Source organism: Coturnix japonica, chromosome 7 (assembly GCF_054131305.1).
Source record: "Coturnix japonica strain WE chromosome 7, WE-NBRP24, whole genome shotgun sequence".
NCBI lineage: Eukaryota > Metazoa > Chordata > Aves > Galliformes > Phasianidae > Coturnix > Coturnix japonica.
In genome coordinates, this window is record NC_140669.1 from 13,110,837 (window position 1) to 13,130,342 (window position 19,506).

The following is a 19,506-nucleotide window of genomic DNA, read 5'->3' on the forward strand; positions in this document are numbered from 1 at the left end:
TTTCTTTTCTCTCAATTGTTTTCATTTCCAGAGGTCTTTTTATTTTTCTGCTGCTTCATCCCAAGTCCTGAAAGTTTTCCAGTTATATCTTTTCTGATGTCTCCTGTACTCCTTCTTGTTTACACTGCTGTCTTTTAATGGATGTTTTACCACCCCCACTCTCTTTTCCTTTCTAGAGCATCACCAAAGGAGTCCCAGTGGCAGGAATGTCATTGTTGGTTTTCTTTTCTATTCTTGTCAAGTCACAGATAATCCTTTTGGGCTATTGGCAGCCTGTATGCTGACACAGCATCTCTCTGGTTTGGTTTTATTTTGTTTTGTTCTAATTTCTTGATTACCCGTGCTGCCCTGATCCTCTCTATCCTTCAGTATTTCTCCTTCCTCTCTGAACAACGACAAAAAAAAAAAATTGGCATCTTTCCTTCGTCCTCCTTTGTGAACACTGAAGCAAAAAAATTAATTTAATTTTTTCACAATATCTGCCTCTTCTGTCACTAAATTACCCTTGTCATCTCCTAAAGACCCTTCACTGACCTCTTGTTCCTCCTGTACTTGAAAAACATCTTAATCTCTTCTGCAATCTTCCTTTGTCTGCCGCATATCTTCTTTTCCTTTTCTTATTTTCCCCAGACCCTTTTCTTTCATCTTGCTTCTGCAATCTTTGCACTCCACATTTTATCTGATACTTTTTCACTACATGGAAATGCTTTCCAAAGCCCTTTTCTATTCCTCCAGGGTTAGCCCAGCAAGGGACAGAAGAAAGTCCTTGATTCTCATTTAACCTTAATGTTCCCCTTTAAATTCCAAAAAATGTGATCAAGAACCTGAGAGCATCCCCCTTTCTATAGGGAGAAGCCCTCTCTCCCATGCTGTGGGGGAACTCAGGGGGCTTCTCAGGAGTAACAGGGCTGCAGACTTGCCTCCTCTTGGCTCCTGCAGTGATTTCAGCTGACTGCAGAGTCCATTTTGGAAGGCCTCTGACACCACCAGCTTGAAGGCAGATGGCACTCAGCCTCAGTACCTCTTCCATTATAAGGCAGAACCAGATTCACATAATTGGGATGGAAATATTCGCTGTGCAGAAGCAAGGACAGAAGGACAAGCCTGTCCTTTACAGGATACTCCAGGTGGGAAGGGACTGAGCTGTAAAATGGGTTCTCACTTCAGAGGACTCAGAATTGTGGGGGCTATAAAATGCAATCTCTGTGCTGCACTGTCAGAATGTAGGCATAAGTCTATTCTATATATTTCAATTTGGCCTTAACTCATAACTCTGGAAAATTGCTCATTGTAAAATCAAACATTTTTAAGGCTAAAGGAGTCTCTGTGACCATCATGAGTCACCATCTCCATGCCTCTTCTACCAGTCACTTCTGCAATGTGTCAGTAACTTCTGGCTGAGCTACCATGTCTTGGGAAGACATCCATCTCGCACTGAAACTGAAACCCTTTGGGGCCCTATTAGGTGATGAAAAATTCATCACATCCTTACACAGTTGATTACTTTTCTTGTTTAAAAACACAGGTTGTCTCCATTGTAGTTTGTCAGCTTTGGCTTTCAGCCCTTAAATCTGAAGCTTTGGTGGGAATGGGATATGCTTGCATGTCCCCTGTGAGGACTACGTGCTCAGTGTTCACATGTAACAAAGACAAGAGAGTTATAAGGGTGGATTTGCCCTGTTGCATCAAAATTTGGGCCCATTTGGGTGGCAAGATGCTGCCCTGAGAAGCTGTGGATGCCCCATACCTGGAAGTGTTCAAGGCCAGGTTGGATGGGACCCTGGGCAGCCTGCCCTGGTGTCAGATATAGTGGTTGGCAACGCTGCCTGTGGCAGGGGGTTGGAACTATATGATCTTTGAGGTCCCTTCCAACCCAAGCCATTCTAAGATTCTGTGATATAGGCTGACACTGTTCCTGCCATAGGCCATTATCAGCAGTTTCAGAAAGTGGTTTTCAAAGGCTTTCAGTGGGGAGATTTCAGTGGTATATCATGAAGAAAACCTCTCCTCCCAACATTTTTACCTAGAAGAACACGTCTGGCCCACAAATATGTAAAATTCTTCGTTCTTATAAAAGCTTTAAACATTCTTATCTGTATAAAGATTCAAATTTTCTCACTAATCCCATCCCATAGTCTCAATAAGATGCAGCAAGGAGTTCCACAGACTAAAATACCCAGAAAGGTGGAGAAACATCATTTATCTGCACCACGGGTCTGCCTGGAAAAAGAAGCCCCATACAAATTAACCCAGTGGGATGACGAAACGTAAAAAGCACTAGAGCAAAACAAAGGGCAGCAGCAATACCTGGAAATTTGGGATGGGGTTTGCTGTCGGCAGCCAGGCTGATCTTGGGTTCTCTTGGTAACGAAAAGGACCGTTAAATGCCTGAGTAATGGCACTGAGATTGAAGGCACACACTGCTGAGGCAGCTATGCTGTTTCTGGAGAAGGGGAGGAAAAAAAAATATAAAAATCAATTTAATCATTAGAACACTGACATTTTCATCATAACAGACATCAAACTCCACTCAAACAAAATACATGTAAATTGCTGGGTAGACGTACAGTGACACCAATCTCACGGGGAGCAAAAAAAATAAATAAATAAAGCGTAAAATGCAAATGAATCACACGACAATTCTGAGAATGAGTGTTAAGCTTGGTTTTAAAGTGCCTATGATTTAAGGGTTACAGAAACAGTCCTGACATGAAAGGTGAATACAGTTTAATTTGCATGGGTTATTTGTATCCAGCTTTATTTTTATTTATTTATTTATTTTTAAAACCTCATCTATCTTGATTGATTGCAAACAACCTAATTTTTAATCTCTTGGTGTTTCTCAAGGTGAAAGCCTGTTTCTACCAGCTCCAGCTATCAAATACATCCCCTACTATTTGTATGTTCTACATATATAAGCACACGCTTGCATACACACAGGGAGGGAACGACTGCACACACCAAGCTGGTGGATACAGTAGCTCAGCAGGCACAAATGTCTTGCTAATATGTGCAAGCCTCTGTCTGCAGTGCTCACTGCTCTGCATTCCCAGCTGGGCGCAGCATCTGGCAGGGCAGGCTGCTCACCATGCACACACCAGCCAGGGGAGTGCAGCGAGAAAAATGCTGCTGCAGGAAGGACTCTTTGGCAGGGAACTGGTTTTGGGGAGGTGATGCTGCCCATGCAGACTTGCACATAGATCTGTTGGGGTTTTTTTGGTTTGGCCCATTTCAGCCATTCCTTTGTGGTCAGGCTCAGTGCTTTGTGCCCTCACAGGGTTGGTGTACATCTCCCTGATGGGGATGGCATTTGCTGAGTGGTAACCTGAAATTCCAAACCTGCTGACAGCTCCTCTCTCTCTCTCTCTCTTTTTTTTTTTTTTTTCCTTTTTAAAGAAAAAGAATAACATTTAGAGAGAAAGATATCAAAATAAAGCTAAAAATAAAGCTAGTGCAGAAGACTGACTCGTCATGGTGCCTTTTAAATAACCCAAGCGCTGCTGTATGTATCTTGCTGCTAATTAAAGCAATCTGAATTCTCTGAAAAGAACAATTTTTTTTTAACTAAACCAATAATTACACTTTCTCACAGGAAAAAGAAAAAGGAAAAAAAAAAAGCCTCGCTTCACAGTCCCAGTCAGGAAAGCAGAAAGCCAGATTCTTTCACAGCTTATTTCCTCAGAGCCATACAACGTCAGGAGGAACTTTTCACTTTGCCCTCCCATTCCCCACTCCTGCCCCTGCCCTTCTATCCCTGGAGTGATGGAGTAGCTCCCTTTGAACATGTCAAAGCAATGCTGGGTGAACCTTTCTCCACTTTTGTCTGCACACCACTGACGCAGTGCATGCTCACAGACAGCAGCTCTTAAGACAAAGCTAATGATGGATGACAAGTAAATGCCTGGAGGCACGCATGGGAGGAAAAAAAAAAAAAAAAAAAAGGAGAATGAGATGGAAAATGAGAAAGGAAAAGAATAAAACCTTGCAAGTCTAACAAAAACACTTTAAAAAGAAAAAAAAAGAAAAAAAAAGAAAAAAAAAGAAAAAAAGAAAAAAAAAAAAAGGACCTTTTCAGGGCCTTGCTAAAGAACCCACAGTGTATCCCATTCCCTTTGCTGAAGAGGAAAAAGGAATGACATTTTTGATGAAATAATGCTATCTGTGGCCTGGCCTATTTCCCATCCCTCCCTATGAAAAGTCAGAGCCAGGTCTCCAACCAGAGGCATCAGTTTGGGCAGCAGGCACCTGACATGATGTGCAGCCTCCTTTATTCTACCTCCCACTCCCCAGCACTAACTAGGTGGTTTATATCAAGGAGGTTTTTACGCAGTCTCCATTAGCTTACAGAAAAAACTGTATTAAAAGTTTCTTAAATATCTCATCAGCAGCTTCCTCGAAATTTTTTCTCACTGATTTAGCTGGATATAAAATAGAATGAAGCAACACATCCTTACGTGGGTATGACCACAATTAAATATGATACAGACTAATTGCCTTTTAAGGTTAAACTGCATTAAACATGAAACTTCCAAAATAAAAACACTTTAAAAAAAAAAAAAAAAAGCAATAGTTTTTAGGTGCATCCATATTCCATTATAAAGGTACTCACACTAGAGCACACATCAACCCTCTTTGGTATGCAGCACTCACGCAGCATGATATCAGCCCCAGTGGAAGTTAAAAGAATAATTACCATTATTTCTCTAGTCGAATGACAAATTGGAACATTTTCTCTTTTGAACTCTCAAAAGAACATCATGTTGTAGACCCAAAAAGCTACTTGATCTAACTTCAGCTATTATCAATAACTCATCTCTTCTATTACACAAATGTTACATATTATACTGTCCTCAGAAGATACCAGAGGGAACATACACCCATAATGTGAGAAGAGTGACTGAACTGCAATCCAAAGGAGACAGGGGTAATACTACGTCTCACATTTTAGCAAAATTGGAGACAGACACAACACAAGAGAACTGTTCCAACCAGAGCTAGGCCACGTATCCTGTTTCACTCAAAATCTATATCATTTTGATTAATATAATACATTTATTAATAATTTTATTCTCATTTCCAATTTCCGTTCTTGGCTGGATGAATGGACAAATGGATAGATAAAACATTACCACTCTGAGCATCATAAAAGTCCTCTCTGATATTTTTCTTTAAAAAGTCTCATCTTTATCATCCACAGCAGTTGCCAGCTTTCCTTTTCACATCCAGGAAGTTTCACTAACAGCCTTTAAACATTTTCTGGGAGGAGAACAACTCAAAACCAGAACAGATATGCTCTAAAGTCCACAGCCAAAGTCCAGTGCTCAACTATGTATATTTTTTCACCTCTGAATCCATCTCATCTAACTGTTGCACAAATAGAGACACCCGGAGCAGGTTGCCCAGAACCATGCCTAACTGGCTTGTGAAACTCTTCAAGAAGGAAGACTCTACAAACATTTTCTATCTGCTTCTCCAAAGGCTGCTTTTGCCTGGCACTGGCAACAGAAGAGCATGGAAGGTGGATGAGAGTGGCAATACATTTACCTACTTGTCATTTACAAACTGGGTATATCATTTTGGCTTTGTTCACTCTCATGGCAGAAAGCACACACGCTAGTTCTGCAGTTAAAAGAGGCTTCATATCCTTATTCATATCCACGGGTTCATATCCTCCTTCCTATTCAACAGTACTCCAGCAAAAACAGCCCCAAAGAAGTTGGCTACCCAGCTTGAGAAAGGCATTTTGAGTGATTGTCAGATGGAGTAACTAACTCAGATTTCCACTCTCTAGTTTACACATCAGAATAACACCCCCCTAGAGAACATGTATTATTGAAACTCAATACCACACAGGCTGGTTATAGCCTGAAACTTATCATCCTAGCCCTGGGCTTCAGAGAAAAAGTTATTTGAGTTTTTCTGTCTTAAAAAAATACATTATGAGTTTTTTAATATATTTTTTAATTAACTTCTCATTTCTGCCTTCCCAGCTACAGTAAATCATTCCAATTACAAGTTTTTTTCAATATCAAGCTAAGAAAAGGTGATTATGAAGTTTCAGAAATCATTCCTTCCCCTTGGAGTTCTAATGCAGCTCTTGATTTGTGGTCCTGAGACTGTTTCTAGCAGAGGTACAGACCCACTTAGAAATGTCAAAAGCTGCGTAGCTTGCTTGACCTTGCATATATAATGTATTGTTCAGCAGCAGTTTATGCTGATTTCAGTACAGGCTATTGTGATGCCATTTGCCTCCTCCTTCTCCTTTTAATCCTTCTAAGTGTATATATCTGTCCTTTTCTAGGGCCAGCCCTGATGTTCACACAATAGTGTCAGATTATCCAGGCTGTAAATCTGGCTGAAAATAAATTCATTTTTTTCCTGGGTCTTTTTCAGATCAACTCTCTGAACCACATAAGTAACAGAAAGTCAAAAGTCTGTTACAGCTCAAGTTTATATAAAATTAGGTAATTTAGAAATGTACTTTCAACTTCTAGGGACCCCAAACAAACATGAATAATGGACTGAAAACGCTGTCCTAAAGCACTGTTGCCATGATGGATAATACAAACCTATCTATTCCTTTTTGTTAAACAAAGGATCTTTCTAAAATTGTTGGTAAGACCAAGAACTCAGGATACTGTCAGTCTCAGACTGCTGAGCACAGAAGAAGGGCAGTGAAAGCAGTGCAACTTACACATTAGTGGTGAAGACACCGTAGATCAGGTCTTGCTCAGGAAGGTAGAAGGTGCTTTGCAATTCATTATAATAGAAAGGGATTTCTCCAGCACGGGAGCAGTTCAGCCTGGCCTTCATGAAAGTTGTCCATGTGTCCTCCAGCAAAAATCTCCCTCCAATGTCATTTTTGCAGACCCTGGCCACACGAGAATATACTGTTTTCCCGCAGTCGTGTTCTACTGCATTCTCTCGAAAAAAGAAGTAGGTGAACAAACCGATGTCATAGGCAGCAATAAAGTTTGGCTCTGAAAAACAAATGTGAAGAGATTTATACAGGTCAGAAATCAATCCATGCTCAACTTGCCCAATGCATTACAGCCAGCTCCCTCTATGCAGGCTGTCAAAACTGCAACCAGAGGGAGTTCAGAGTTAGCAGCAGGCATAAAAACAGTAGATGAGAATAATGATATATGGGGGTACAACTCTAGCTCCATTTTTCAAATCTGGGAAAGAGCTCATCATTTCCCCACTTCAATGGCAAAGCTGCTATTGACTTGAGTGAAAGGACTTTGCCTATGCACTCCTCTCCTTACCCTCAGTCATTTTACAACATACAGCTTTTCCACTGAGTTCCTTTACCTATTCTTTTCTGAACTGCATCTTATGCAGTGTTAAATATGCTGTTTGCATCCACTCGATTCCCCAGGCAGATGCACTGAAATGCTCAACCTATTTTCCCAGCATAGTCACATCTCGCTTTTATCACGAAGCCTTTCCAGTTTCTAAGGCACAAAAGATTATCTTATGTCCATAAAACAAAGCCACGCCACAAACTGACAGTATCAAAGCGAGCTCTCCTTAATTCTTTTTTCTTCTGCAATTATTTGTATTATTTCCACAAGAATTGAAAAGAACCTGGCATTGGTTTGCAGTGAATACTTTGATTGGGTATTTAACAAAGCTTTAAAGTGTTCAGTCTTTCATCCCAACAGTTTCTTTGGCAAAGAGAAAAGATTGGCCAGTGAATAATATCTGACTAAACAACAACAACAACAAAATCCAGTTGGTTTTACAGGGTGCTTTAATGATGTTCATTTCTGAGAAATGAACAAAGGAAGAAAGAAAAAGAAAAGTGCTTTAATGCTGCAGTCCAGAAATGATAGGAGAACAGAGTCTGGCAGAGGGAGAAGAAAGCAGGCTGATGGTGCTGCAAGGCAGCTTTCAGAGGTAGAACAAGGTAGAAAGGGGAGAGCACTGCAAAGCATCTCTGACCAAGTTTACAAACAAACCGTGAACCTTAAAGGGATTGTTGTGATCACCAGTCTGGCCTTTTGTCTAGCAAACCAGAGAATTACAGCCTGCAAGTCCACCACTGGATCCTACAACTAGCAGGTGAATTAGACCACGTCTTTCAAAGAAAATCTGATCTTACAGGACGAAGTCACATCTACCACTTTCCTTGGTGACTTGTTCAAATAACTAAAGACTGTCCCAGCTGTAATCTGAACAACTTCTTCTATTCGACAATATCTGGTTTTAGTTCTCAATGACAGGCTCTCGTCATGACTTGTCTGCTAGATTAAAGAACTTCATCCTGCTGGAGATCTTCTCCTGATGTAAGTACTTCCATATCACGAGCAAAACGCCTTTTATCTCCTTTTCAGAAAGATAAATACACTGAGCTCCTTAAGTCTCTCACTGTGAGGCAAACTTCCCAAGTTTCAAATCACTCTATGGCTCTTCTCTGAATCATCAACAGTTTTTTGTTTCTTGTTGAAAAGTGGCTAAAAGAAGATGAAATTACTGCATAGTCACCAACACTGCACAAGCTCATAAATCCAACAGTCACAGTGGCTTTTCCAACAACAGCCTAGAAACTCAGTTTCCGTTTGTCCATCTTTAAGCTCCCCACTTCCAATGAGACTTCCTTCTGAATTCTTAATTTGTGCACAGACAACAGGCACCTACTTCTACTGAATGTATATGTTACACTACATCTTAGTCCTATTTCAGTCTTGCTCGATGACATCCTCCTATGACTTCTACTCTTTGTGCTGACTTCATATATGAATATCTGCAGAAGCCTAATTTGGTCTCATTAAGCTCATTATGCTCTACTGTTTGTGTTCTTGATCAAAAGGTTCTGGAATCCAACAGGAACATTCTGAATATCTAGTCAGTGTAGCTAGGCCAAAAGTCTGCTCTGTCAAGATGTTCAGTCAGAAGATATCAGCTCAGTGCAGGAACTACCAGTTGAAATTCTATAGCTTGCTTAATGCATGGTATTATCTCACTGGGGTAACACATGCTTTTAATAACTATAAATCCACAACAGCATGAGTTTACGCGTAATATAACTTGCTGTGAAATTTCTCATTTTCGGACTGATCATACATTTCACCAACCATTTTCAGCTGAGTCAGTGGAAGTAGAGGGTGCTCAGTAAATTGCAGAGCTAGGTCAACAATACAAGGCTTTATGCAAATAAGATCTTCAAATCTTCGAAGGATTTTCTTGTTAAAGGGATGTGTTTGGTCACCTTAGAGGACAGACTCATGTATTAAGTAGCCTGTAAGTCCCACTTTCCATACTCAATACCAACTTCCAGGCTATTTTTTAACATCTTCCAAGCTGCACCGACTATTACAGTAGAAGTCCATCCCCACTGTAACTCTGGATTCCAACATAAAAACAGAGGGAAAGATTTACAAGCCTGCCAAGTTGACTTTAACACATCTCTTGCTCAGATACGACCCACATGACTTTACCATTGAGCCATTTGGAGTTGTACTGTGCTGTCCTGAGTGGGGGAACATTTCCAAGGCTGCGGTAAATAACAGGATCCCGTCCAGAGAAATCAATTACAGTTGCAGCATAGAGCTCTCCTCGTGATGTAATCACAGCTGTTGAGTTATGCCGGGGGTCATACGGGCACCGAGCCACTCCATTTATTCTGTCAATGATCTTGCTAAGATTTCCTACCTGTATTTAAAACAAGAGAAGAGACAATGTAAAGAGCAGCTGGCTTTTGTACTGGTATAGACAATTCTGTTTACTGATGAGTACCTACAAGCAAAGCCCTGGTTGTAAAAAACAGGAAGCTAGAAAAAAAGTAATACCAGCAATGACTGTAGATTGATCTTTGCATACATCGCTTGCCACTGTAAGAAGCTGTGTCTGAGCCTCACTGATCCCACTGCTCTGTAGAAGGGTGATTCCCCTGCCAATAAAGCCTACAGAGCCCAACCCACTCAGGGTAATGAGGTGCTCCTCTTGCTAGCACAGATTTTTAACCTTCCACAGACACCTTCTGAATTTTTACAGGCATTAAAAAATATGAACATTAACATTACTCTGGACCCACTCCCACCTTCCTTGAAGCCAAGGGGAGTTTTGCCATTTATTTTGAATGAAATATGTAAGTATTCGGGTCAGGAGGCACTCACAACTAAGCCTGTATATACTGCCCATTTCCAGCAGTCTACCCAAGGCCTACACAAGCAGTACCTTGTCAAGATCTACCTGGTCCACAACAGATTTTGCTCCCCACCTGTGGATACACCCACCGCTAAAGCAACCCAAAGAGTCCCAAAGACCAAAATCAGAACAATATCATGTTTCAAATGGATTTGAAACATATTCTCTGCTACTGTGATGCACTGCCAATGACTGGCTATCCCCAGCACATGCATACAGCCCTCTCCATCACCTCAAAAGAGGTAAAACAGACCTGACGACTGGAACACACTGGTGAAAAGGCATTGGTACCACAGGTAAAAACCTTCTTGCCATAAACAATCAGCACTCGGACATAGTTCTGGCACTCTTCCTGTAAGGACACAAGACAAAGACAAATGAATTTTGAAAAGGAAACTGTGGGGTTCTTTACTACTTTTTTTAAAGTACCTGCATTACAGCTGGAATGCACCTTCCCTAGCGCTAACTTTGACCAAGATTTGTTGCATCAAGCTCTGCAGCAGCTCTCAGCTGCAGGGAGTCAGTAGTGTCAGCAAGCAAGCCAAAATTGCTATTTACTTCTCTAATCATAGCCCTGTACAAACAGTCTCTGGTTAGGATTTTATCTATCAGGTTGATTCTGTGTTAGCTACACAACTGTCTCTTTCTGTGCTCCACTTAGACTGGAGGAGGAATCTTCCCCCTTTTCATGATATTTCTGCCCTGTTTTTCCCGGCATTGGCATTACCCAGACACAAACTTCAGGAATTTCTCTTCAATTCTGGTCTGGTCAAGATAATCTTGTGCTTTGACAGCCTGTCATTCCTTCCAAAAAAAGCTTCTATGCTCAGTATTTTCCTTGGTGGAAGGAGTTTCCCTTTCAGTACAGGAAGAGACAAATGGCAAATCCCCTCTTTGCAACTGCATGACCATTTCATAGAATCATTAAGGTTGGAAAGACCACTAAGAACACTCATTCTGACCCCAACCCAACCCTATGGTGCCACTATGTCCTTCAGTGCCACATTTCCACAGTTCTTGAACACCCCCAGGGACAGTGACTCCACCACCTCCCTGTGCAGCCTGTGCCAGTGCATCACCACTCTTTCAGAGAAGAAAATTTTCTTAATATCCAACCTGAACCTCTCCTGGCACAACTTAAGGCCATTTTCTCTTATCCTATCATCGCTACCTGGGAAAAGAAGAAACCTGTTAAAAGACCAATGTAGGCTGAGTTATCCCAGCTGCTTTGCTTTCCTACCTCAATAGATCATAATTTGCCACTAAGCTGAGCCTACAGCTGCAGACACCTCTTCTGCAAGCAGCATTCATTCTGTGAGCTCCCCAGTCTCGCAGTGCTCTACGCTGCTGAGCATTTCCCTGAAGACTTCATCTGCAAGAATCAGCAGCATAAAAACACTCTGCATCCTCTGGAAAGGAAGAGGCTTGCTTAGCTGGATTAAGTTCTATCTTCTTTCATTTGGTATATGGAAATCAAGTTGATGAAGGATGGCATTTAGAAGAAACCCACTAGCATCAGCCACAGACCAGCGACTGGGACTTGCTTTGGAATGGAGAAGACCATAGCCAGCCTGGCCTAATCTAAAATCCTAATTTGCAGAATTTTCTTCTTTGCACAGACCTATATTATGGATTAACAAGCTTTATTTTCTATAGAAATGCTCCCAGCTGAGAAGCTAGCACATAAAAACAAGAATTTCTCTCTGAGACCAAGCTGGATGTTTTTCTGAAGTCTACTACACGTGTTGCTTCAGTACATAGTAGACCAGGTCAGTAAGGATGCTGCTAAGATCCTTATTTTAGCCTAATTAAGCATCGTTTTATTTGTACCCATCCAGTCAAAAGCAGAGGTCACTTACTGAAACAGGAGAGAAACCATACTGAGCAAATGTATCTGCTGCTGTCTGAATCTGCACCAAAATATTTCATCTGTGACTTCCAGCCTATTCCCAACTGTGCTAGCTAAGTGCAAAAGAGCACAGTCAGTACAGATGAGGTATTAGATTGGAAACACTTGACACAGCTGATACTTTTCAGGGAGCTGAATGCACCAGACCCAATGATTACGTCGCTAACTGTAAAAGGCAGGAACTGGGATGCCCAATAGGTGCTTTCTACTCTGTTTCGATAATAATGCTCCTAGGTGTGGGCCACATCCAACCGTAATTATTCCTATGAATTAACCATCCAGGTTTTGAATAGGCTTTTTCCCTGGACTTGCCTTACTAATGGTGGTGAAAGCACACCACACTTTTAAAGGAAAAGCAAGGATAACATGCACTTTTCATCCAATGGTCTCAAAGCAATTTGTACATCAATAAGTATGAAATGGATGTCCATTATCTTCCCTGTTCTCTTGGTTCAGGGAATTGAAACACACAGGTGTTACTGGGTTTGCCATGGTGACACACTGAATGACAGAAGATCCAGAAAGACAGCAACAAAGATTTAACTACCGGACTCCATCTCTCTAACCTGCCTGGCTTTAAGAGGAATACTGTGATCATCCAGTACTTCTTATTGCTGTACCCACTACCAACCTATGAAAAACCCCAAGAAAAGCAAAGAAGAAGTTATACCACTTAAATGTTCCAGCTTGTGGGATTTTTCACTGTTGCTGAAATCTACATTAGATCCCCTTTCTACCCTGTTCTCAAAATAACTAGAAAGGAACAGGTTTCTTTCTGTGTTCTTCAAGCCAGCCTGGATTTGCTCTGATAAGTCAGCCACCATGCTGCTCTTACAATAATCTGTAGCTGAGGCAAATGGTAAGTAAAATTATTTCATAAACATGTACAGAAAATAGGAACTACTCAGTGCAGTTTCTTTCACGTGGCTGGAAAGCTCAGTATGCAGTAGTCAAAATTCAAATGGACTTTAACACAGCTGGAAAAACTGGCAAGCTTGAACCCCAGCTCTTTCCAGACAAAACAGTATTTGGATCCCGCTCTCACATTATGGAGTAGACAGTTCAATCTGTGTATGATCAAGCTGCAGAGCTCATCACCAGAAGATATTATTGGGATCATGAGATTAAGGACTTAAATAAAGGGGGAAGACTCAATATTTATGCGGTTAATGAGAATAACCCAGTTATATTAGTTGGGATTATCATTAAATATATGGCAGAGCTGTTAAAAACCTGTGGCTCACTGCCAGAGCATCAAGCACAACTCCAATTTTCTTCAGAATTACATGGTACTGATTCTACAGTTCTCACTCCTTTAGAATTATCTGGTACCAGTCCATTATTGTAGATACAGCCTTAGACTAAGCAGAAATCACTTTCTCCTAGCCTAAAGACCCCTGTTTACCTAGAAAGAGCACATGAGTTATAATGCTCAACCCTACAGGGTATATATGTCTCACCGTTTGTAAGAGCATAAACTCTACTGAAGCTCCTCACACCCCTCTTCACTTTAAGCCTGTTCTCATTTCTTTCATTTTCACAACATTTAGCTCTATCTGTGTCTGCCTGTGAAGGCCATAATGCCCACCACTGTGGACAGGAGCAAGCCATTTTCCAGCAATACAGATGTCAGGCTGCTTTGAAAGCACATTTCTAACCCAAGAACCAAGAGTGCTTCTCCCTTCATTTGTGCGGACAGATTGGCAAATGGAGGGGCTGAACTCCTGCTGGCTTCAGTCTGAGGTAAAAGTCAAGACAATGTTTTCAGGATGTACAGAATAAGCCAGCTGTAGGTGCTGCCTGAGTCATGTCATCTGTCATCTCTGAACACAGGAGCTCAAAAATGTTACAAGCCCTTAGTCTCATTGTACAGATATATTTTTTACTTCAAGTGTTGTATATAGGCACTGCTTTAATTAGCTTTTACTCTGAATAAACCACTCAAGATCTGTTTTCAGAGATCTTGTTTTTTATTATCTTTCCAGGCTAACACTATTTCACCCCATACTAATCAATACATTCTAATCATACATTACAAACACAGTTACATGCTCTATCAGGAAAATAGCTGTTTCAGAAAGTCTGTTGTCCTCAGTAAAGGAGCGCAAACTCTTCAGAATAGAGAAATTTATTTTGGGGTTAGGCCAGAGTCGATAAGAGGAGAAATGGGATGAAACTTGGCAAAGACACAGTTACGACCTTCTGACAGAGCTACAAAATAATGAAAATAGTTTCACACAACGTGCAATTAATCCGCAGAACTCCCTGCCAGGAGTTCACTGAGGCCAGAACATAGTGAGATAAAACAGGTAGACGGGAGTGTATATGGAGAAAAAGGACATTTAGAGTAGAAATAGCAAATTTTATCAAAAACTTATAGAAACCTGGTCAGCAATGACCCAAAGCCTGCCTGTTCTTACCAGCTGCATCACTAGGGGCAAGGAGTTACTTCTTGCAAAACTTGTTCCTCTTTTACATTACTTTTGGCTACATCAAGACTACCATAAAAAATCCATGCTCTGCAAAAAGGGGAATTCTTGTTTCAGGAGACATTACCATGATGGGAGGATGTATCCCTACCGATCCAAGCTGTCCTGCACATTACTCGCATAGCCACGTCTGCCCAACACCTATATGGAATCACTGTGGGTAGACAAAAGCACTCAGGCAACAATGTGTGGGCAGCTATATCCAGAGAGGGTTATTGCTCTGTTGGATGCCTGATTATTCCTGTTTTCTGCAGTATGGTGGGAAGAGTTCAGTCTCTCCACTGAATCACCAGGTCCAACTTCACTGGCCTTCCTGCTCCTCAACTACTAGATGCTCTGGTGCATTTAGATGTACTTAATACCTACACCAACCATCTAAAATGCCTTTTATTATAAAACTGGATATACTGGCTGTGAAATACACCCTACAATTCAGAGAATCAGCCAGCAGAACTCTGTGTTATTCCTGCAATCACATTTTAGAGTGTGGCAAACACTTATTTGTTGCAATTCATCCAATTTGTTTAAAAACAATCATATCTAACATGTTCAAACACTTATTAACGTGTTTTTAGAAGTCTGTGTTTATTTCTTTGGGCAACCAATTTTAATAATCAACTTAAGCCAAGTCTCTGACCAAGCTGTCTTTCTCCTTTGAATCCAATATACACCAAAGAGAACTGCAAATGATTTTCCAGCTAAGTTTTCTTTAATGGACTCTGAGTCAAATTTTGGGGCTACAGAACTGAATGCTTTGCAGAAGTATTATGAATGTAGTTTTGGATTTCTTGAAACAGTTTGAAAGGGAAAAAAACATCTACGTGACTGCCTCTCAACTACATGTATTTACCTGTGGATTTATATGGCACCTGTTATGTTTGGATGTCTATTTTTATAAGTGGCACGGAGATTCCTGGCTACATTAGATAATCAGGCAGCATATCCTTTTCAGGACAGAGGCCTGAAATACCAGACTCCTCCATTATCCTAGCAACTTCTGCACTTAACCCATTTAGCTGCTCTGAAGACTTGGGCTAGAATTCCCTGTAACCTACTATGAATCATGCTTGTATGGGGACATCATACAAAAAAAGGGAGACAACCAGACTGGGATAAACAGTAAGTGCATACCCTATCATACATTTCTCTTTGATAACAGATTTCTTAGATCAGCACATTAGTGCCAGATCACAGTCATTTTCACAAATGGTTCCCTTTGACTCTTTGGGTAGCTGGACCAGATGATATTCAGAGGTCCCTTCCAACTGCTATGATTCTGTGGTATGGTGGTGTGCTGCTTGTGTGAAACTAACACATTATTCTATTCTTAAGCATAAAAAAAAGACTCTTGTTTAGAAAGCCACAATTTTCCACGTCAGGCAAAATTCCGTGGATGTGGTGGATGGGGACTGCTATGTAGAAACAAGCTAATTACAAACTAGAAGCTGAGTAACTCCTAATGAAATCAAACACATCTTATCTAGTGGCACCTCCTCCCCTTGTGCTCTTATCTATCGCTCATTTTAACTACAACCTCTGGGTGATGGCACTTGGAAGACAAAAAGAAAGGCAGCATAGCATTGATTTTGTTCTCTGCAGTATTTCTCAGTATGGTGGATGGTTTCCAGGGGAGAACTTTAAGGTGCTGATCAGAATGTATTTTATAAAAGCTGCAAAAATAGGAATAATTATGAGTGGAAGCCAGCATGGATCTCCAGAGATGTAGCAAACAAAGCATATGCAATTCTTTGAGGAAATCACAAGCTTTGGTTCATAAAAATAGCAACATAAGTGAAAAAGAAGTATTTTTTTCTGAAGTATTTGTTTTAATACCACATGACTTATAGTGGAGAGTTATTTTTAAAATCAGGTTCAAGAACATATAACATTAATGGATTAAAATCTGATAAATTAGTAGACTGAAGAAAGGTCCTCCGGTGAGAAATTATTCACAGACTTGTTATTCATGCAGGGACCCAGATGGCAAGGTACTAGTCCAGAATCAACATTCTTTTTAAGCCAACATTTGTGGATAACCCAAAGATTAGGTAAATAACAATTACCAATGAAGCCAAAGCAGGGATATATGTTAGTTGGTGACCTGGCCCCAAACAAAATACTTTTTAAAAAAGATATAAATTAAAGACCAAGGAACAAAAGAACTCTACAGCCTTGGACATTACTGCCCCAAATGAGCAACTGGGAAAAGTATTTAGTGGTCAGAGTGACTAGGCAATTCTGCATGATCTCCTATGACAGAAGAGCTTATGAAACTGCTGGGTATATGAGAAGAGGGTGAAAAAGAGGACTATTTTAATCACATTCAGGCATTAGAGACTGACAAGGGACTACAAGTAAAAAATTGGAGTGTGCAGAAAGCAGACACAAAGAATACTCAAGGGCAGTGGAAAAATGACTTAGAGAAGGACTTGGAGAACTCAGCTTTTTACGTTACCAAAATGATAAAGCCACTTGAAACTGAGGCCAGATTCAAAGAGGAAATAAAGCACATGCCGTTAACAGAGAAGGTGACTGGTCATTTCAACAAGCCAGCAAACCATGCAGTTGTCCCATTTGCTTCAGACCTGATGGTCACAACTTTCTGCCTTCTTCAGGAAGGTACAGTAGCCAAACACAAGTTACTAAGCTCAGTGATGGAATAATCAGTTGAAATTTGTGGTCTGAACTACATAAAGAGTCAGAGAAGAGACCTGATAGTACCTTCTAGCCTTAAATCTGGAAACCAGATGTCTCATCTCCATTTTCTCTAGCCAATAGGTATTCAAATGCGGAGTGATAGTAACTATATTTCTGTGATACCTATTTTGCTGCTTTTACTTTCGTATTTCTTATTTTACTTTTGGTAAAGCTCTAGGCGTTTCAAGAAGAGATTTTCTAAGCAGTGGGAAGAATTTGATTTAGATACCCAACAGGCATAAGAAAAAGGCATTTTAATACACTGTGTAGCTTTGAAAACTTCCACCTTAAAACACCTACTTTATTAAATGGGCAAAGAAAATGAACCAGTCATATAACTTACCCAAACTACACTGTGAATTAATATAAAAGCCAAAGGTTCTCATTAATTCTAGCCTTTATCACCACATATCCAAGTGCCTGACAATCCTTAGTATATTGATCATCAAATCATTTGTGCTAGGTAGAAGACTACCGTAATTCAAGTTCTGACAAAGCAGAGCTGAGGCTAATGGAGCTCCTCTTCATGCACTGCCATCACAAAGCATAAATAGAAACACTCACATTAGTGCTGCCCTTACTTGATGCATTTAACCAGCCAAGGGCAAAGACAATGGGTTAGAGATGGACTTCTCAGCTACAGTAGAGCTCATCACCTACTAGCTAAGCTCTGTATTCCTGGGAGCTAGCACTCTGTCATCTCTCTACAGCATAGCGAGCACTGAATGTGTAGGCTCTCCAAGAGGGATCTGTCCATGGACATACAGACTAGAGTAGGTACAGACTTGGGAGATCTGAGTTTACTTAACTACTGCAGAATCCTTCTGCCTTTCTTTGGATGTTTCTCTTGACAGATTCTTAGCCCACACCCACATTTGCCATTAATTGTATGTCAAGAAGTGTCTAACAACCTGATTAATTACTTTTCCTCAGATCTGCACACCCCAGGTCCACGCACCTACCAAACAATTTCAAGCTCTGGATCACAACCAGCATAAACTCAGTTGCTTCAGGCCTCATCTTCAAGAAATATTTGGCAAAGTCTTTACAGTGTGCAGAGGCAGAAGCAGCAGAAGCAAAGATGCTCAGATCACTGCTTTCTTTTGGCATGACAGTAAAAATAATAAATTGAAATTATCCTAGAATGTGTTCAGTCAAGTGCATGGAGTCTCATAAGGTTTTATCTGGGGGATGACAAAATAATTTTGGGTTATAAATTCAGATTCTTCAGGAACAATGGAGTATGATCTAAGTCTCAAAAACTTTTACAGTAGGGAAAAAAAGAGTAAAATCAGTAAAATCCTTTTGTAAGAATATACATTTTAAAGTACAAAGACCAAAAATTCCTTCTGTCCCGGGTTTTAGAGGTTTTTAATTCTGTCTGTCCTCTTTTGGTGTTTACCTCACACAACCTATTTCTCTTCCATTGTGTTTTCCTACATAATGTAGATCTTCTACAGCACTCAGAAAGATGTTCTGGGATAGACATATTCCTTTTTTCTACAACTACATGAACCTCTTTGTTGCCCATCTTGCACAATTCAAGCTAGTAATTTCATGTATACACAGGCTAATACAGTAATCACATTAAGTCTGTTATTAAAAAAAAACAAAAAGCAGACAATGAAAGATCAAATAATCCCACATTTGAACAACTGAACTGGACTTGGCAGAGCTCCAGTGTTGGGCAAGCTACACAACTGCCCTCTGCTTGACTGTCCAAGTCTACAGCAAAGATGATGCTTAATGCTTTCATCCTTCGTCCAGCTCCTTTGCTTTGTACATAAAGCTCTTCATGGAATAGTATTTACGACAACATAACACTCTCAGTTGAGGTCTGAACATTTATGAACAGTATCAACAGCAGATTTAAAAAATTACAGCATTTCCTTCTTTTACATACATACATTTGTCTTAGTTTCTCAGAAACGTGATAGAAGAGGACCTGGTCAGAAATGCCTGCAAACTCCAGATTTTGTGGGTAGTATGGGCAAAATTCTAGCTTTGAACCACAGACTAGCAGACAGCACCAGCATCCTAAGGAGTACTGTGGTATTCCACACGAAGAGAACCGCAGTGTTCAAGCATTCAATTCTCGCTTTCAAATGAATCACACAAAGATGGAGCTTAACAGCAAACAAATATCCAATACAGGCCCATGCGGCCAAATGTCAGTAGCTCACTGCTGAGTCCTGAAACTAAGCCACCTGATCAGACTCAGACGCCTCTGCAAGATATTACCCTGGGCTTGTCCCCATT

The 19,506-nt window shown here is 40.6% G+C and overlaps 1 protein-coding gene across 8 annotated transcripts in view; it reads right to left on the reverse strand.

The window, feature by feature from the left end:
* SEMA5B (semaphorin 5B) overlaps positions 1-19,506 on the reverse strand; it is a 241,330-nt gene that overhangs the window by 52,758 nt on the left and 169,066 nt on the right. For all 8 annotated transcript variants that reach the window (XR_014947901.1, XM_085552293.1, XM_015868672.3 and 5 more), the window contains 4 exons: positions 10,406-10,504; positions 9,444-9,657; positions 6,695-6,980; positions 2,308-2,443 (listed from right to left, as the gene is read on the reverse strand). Coding sequence is in view for 7 of the 8 variants with exons in the window: in XM_085552293.1 (XP_085408419.1) it covers positions 2,308-2,443; positions 6,695-6,980; positions 9,444-9,657; positions 10,406-10,504 (735 nt within the window). In the remaining variant the exon portion in view is untranslated. The remainder of the gene's footprint in view (positions 1-2,307; positions 2,444-6,694; positions 6,981-9,443; positions 9,658-10,405; positions 10,505-19,506) is intronic.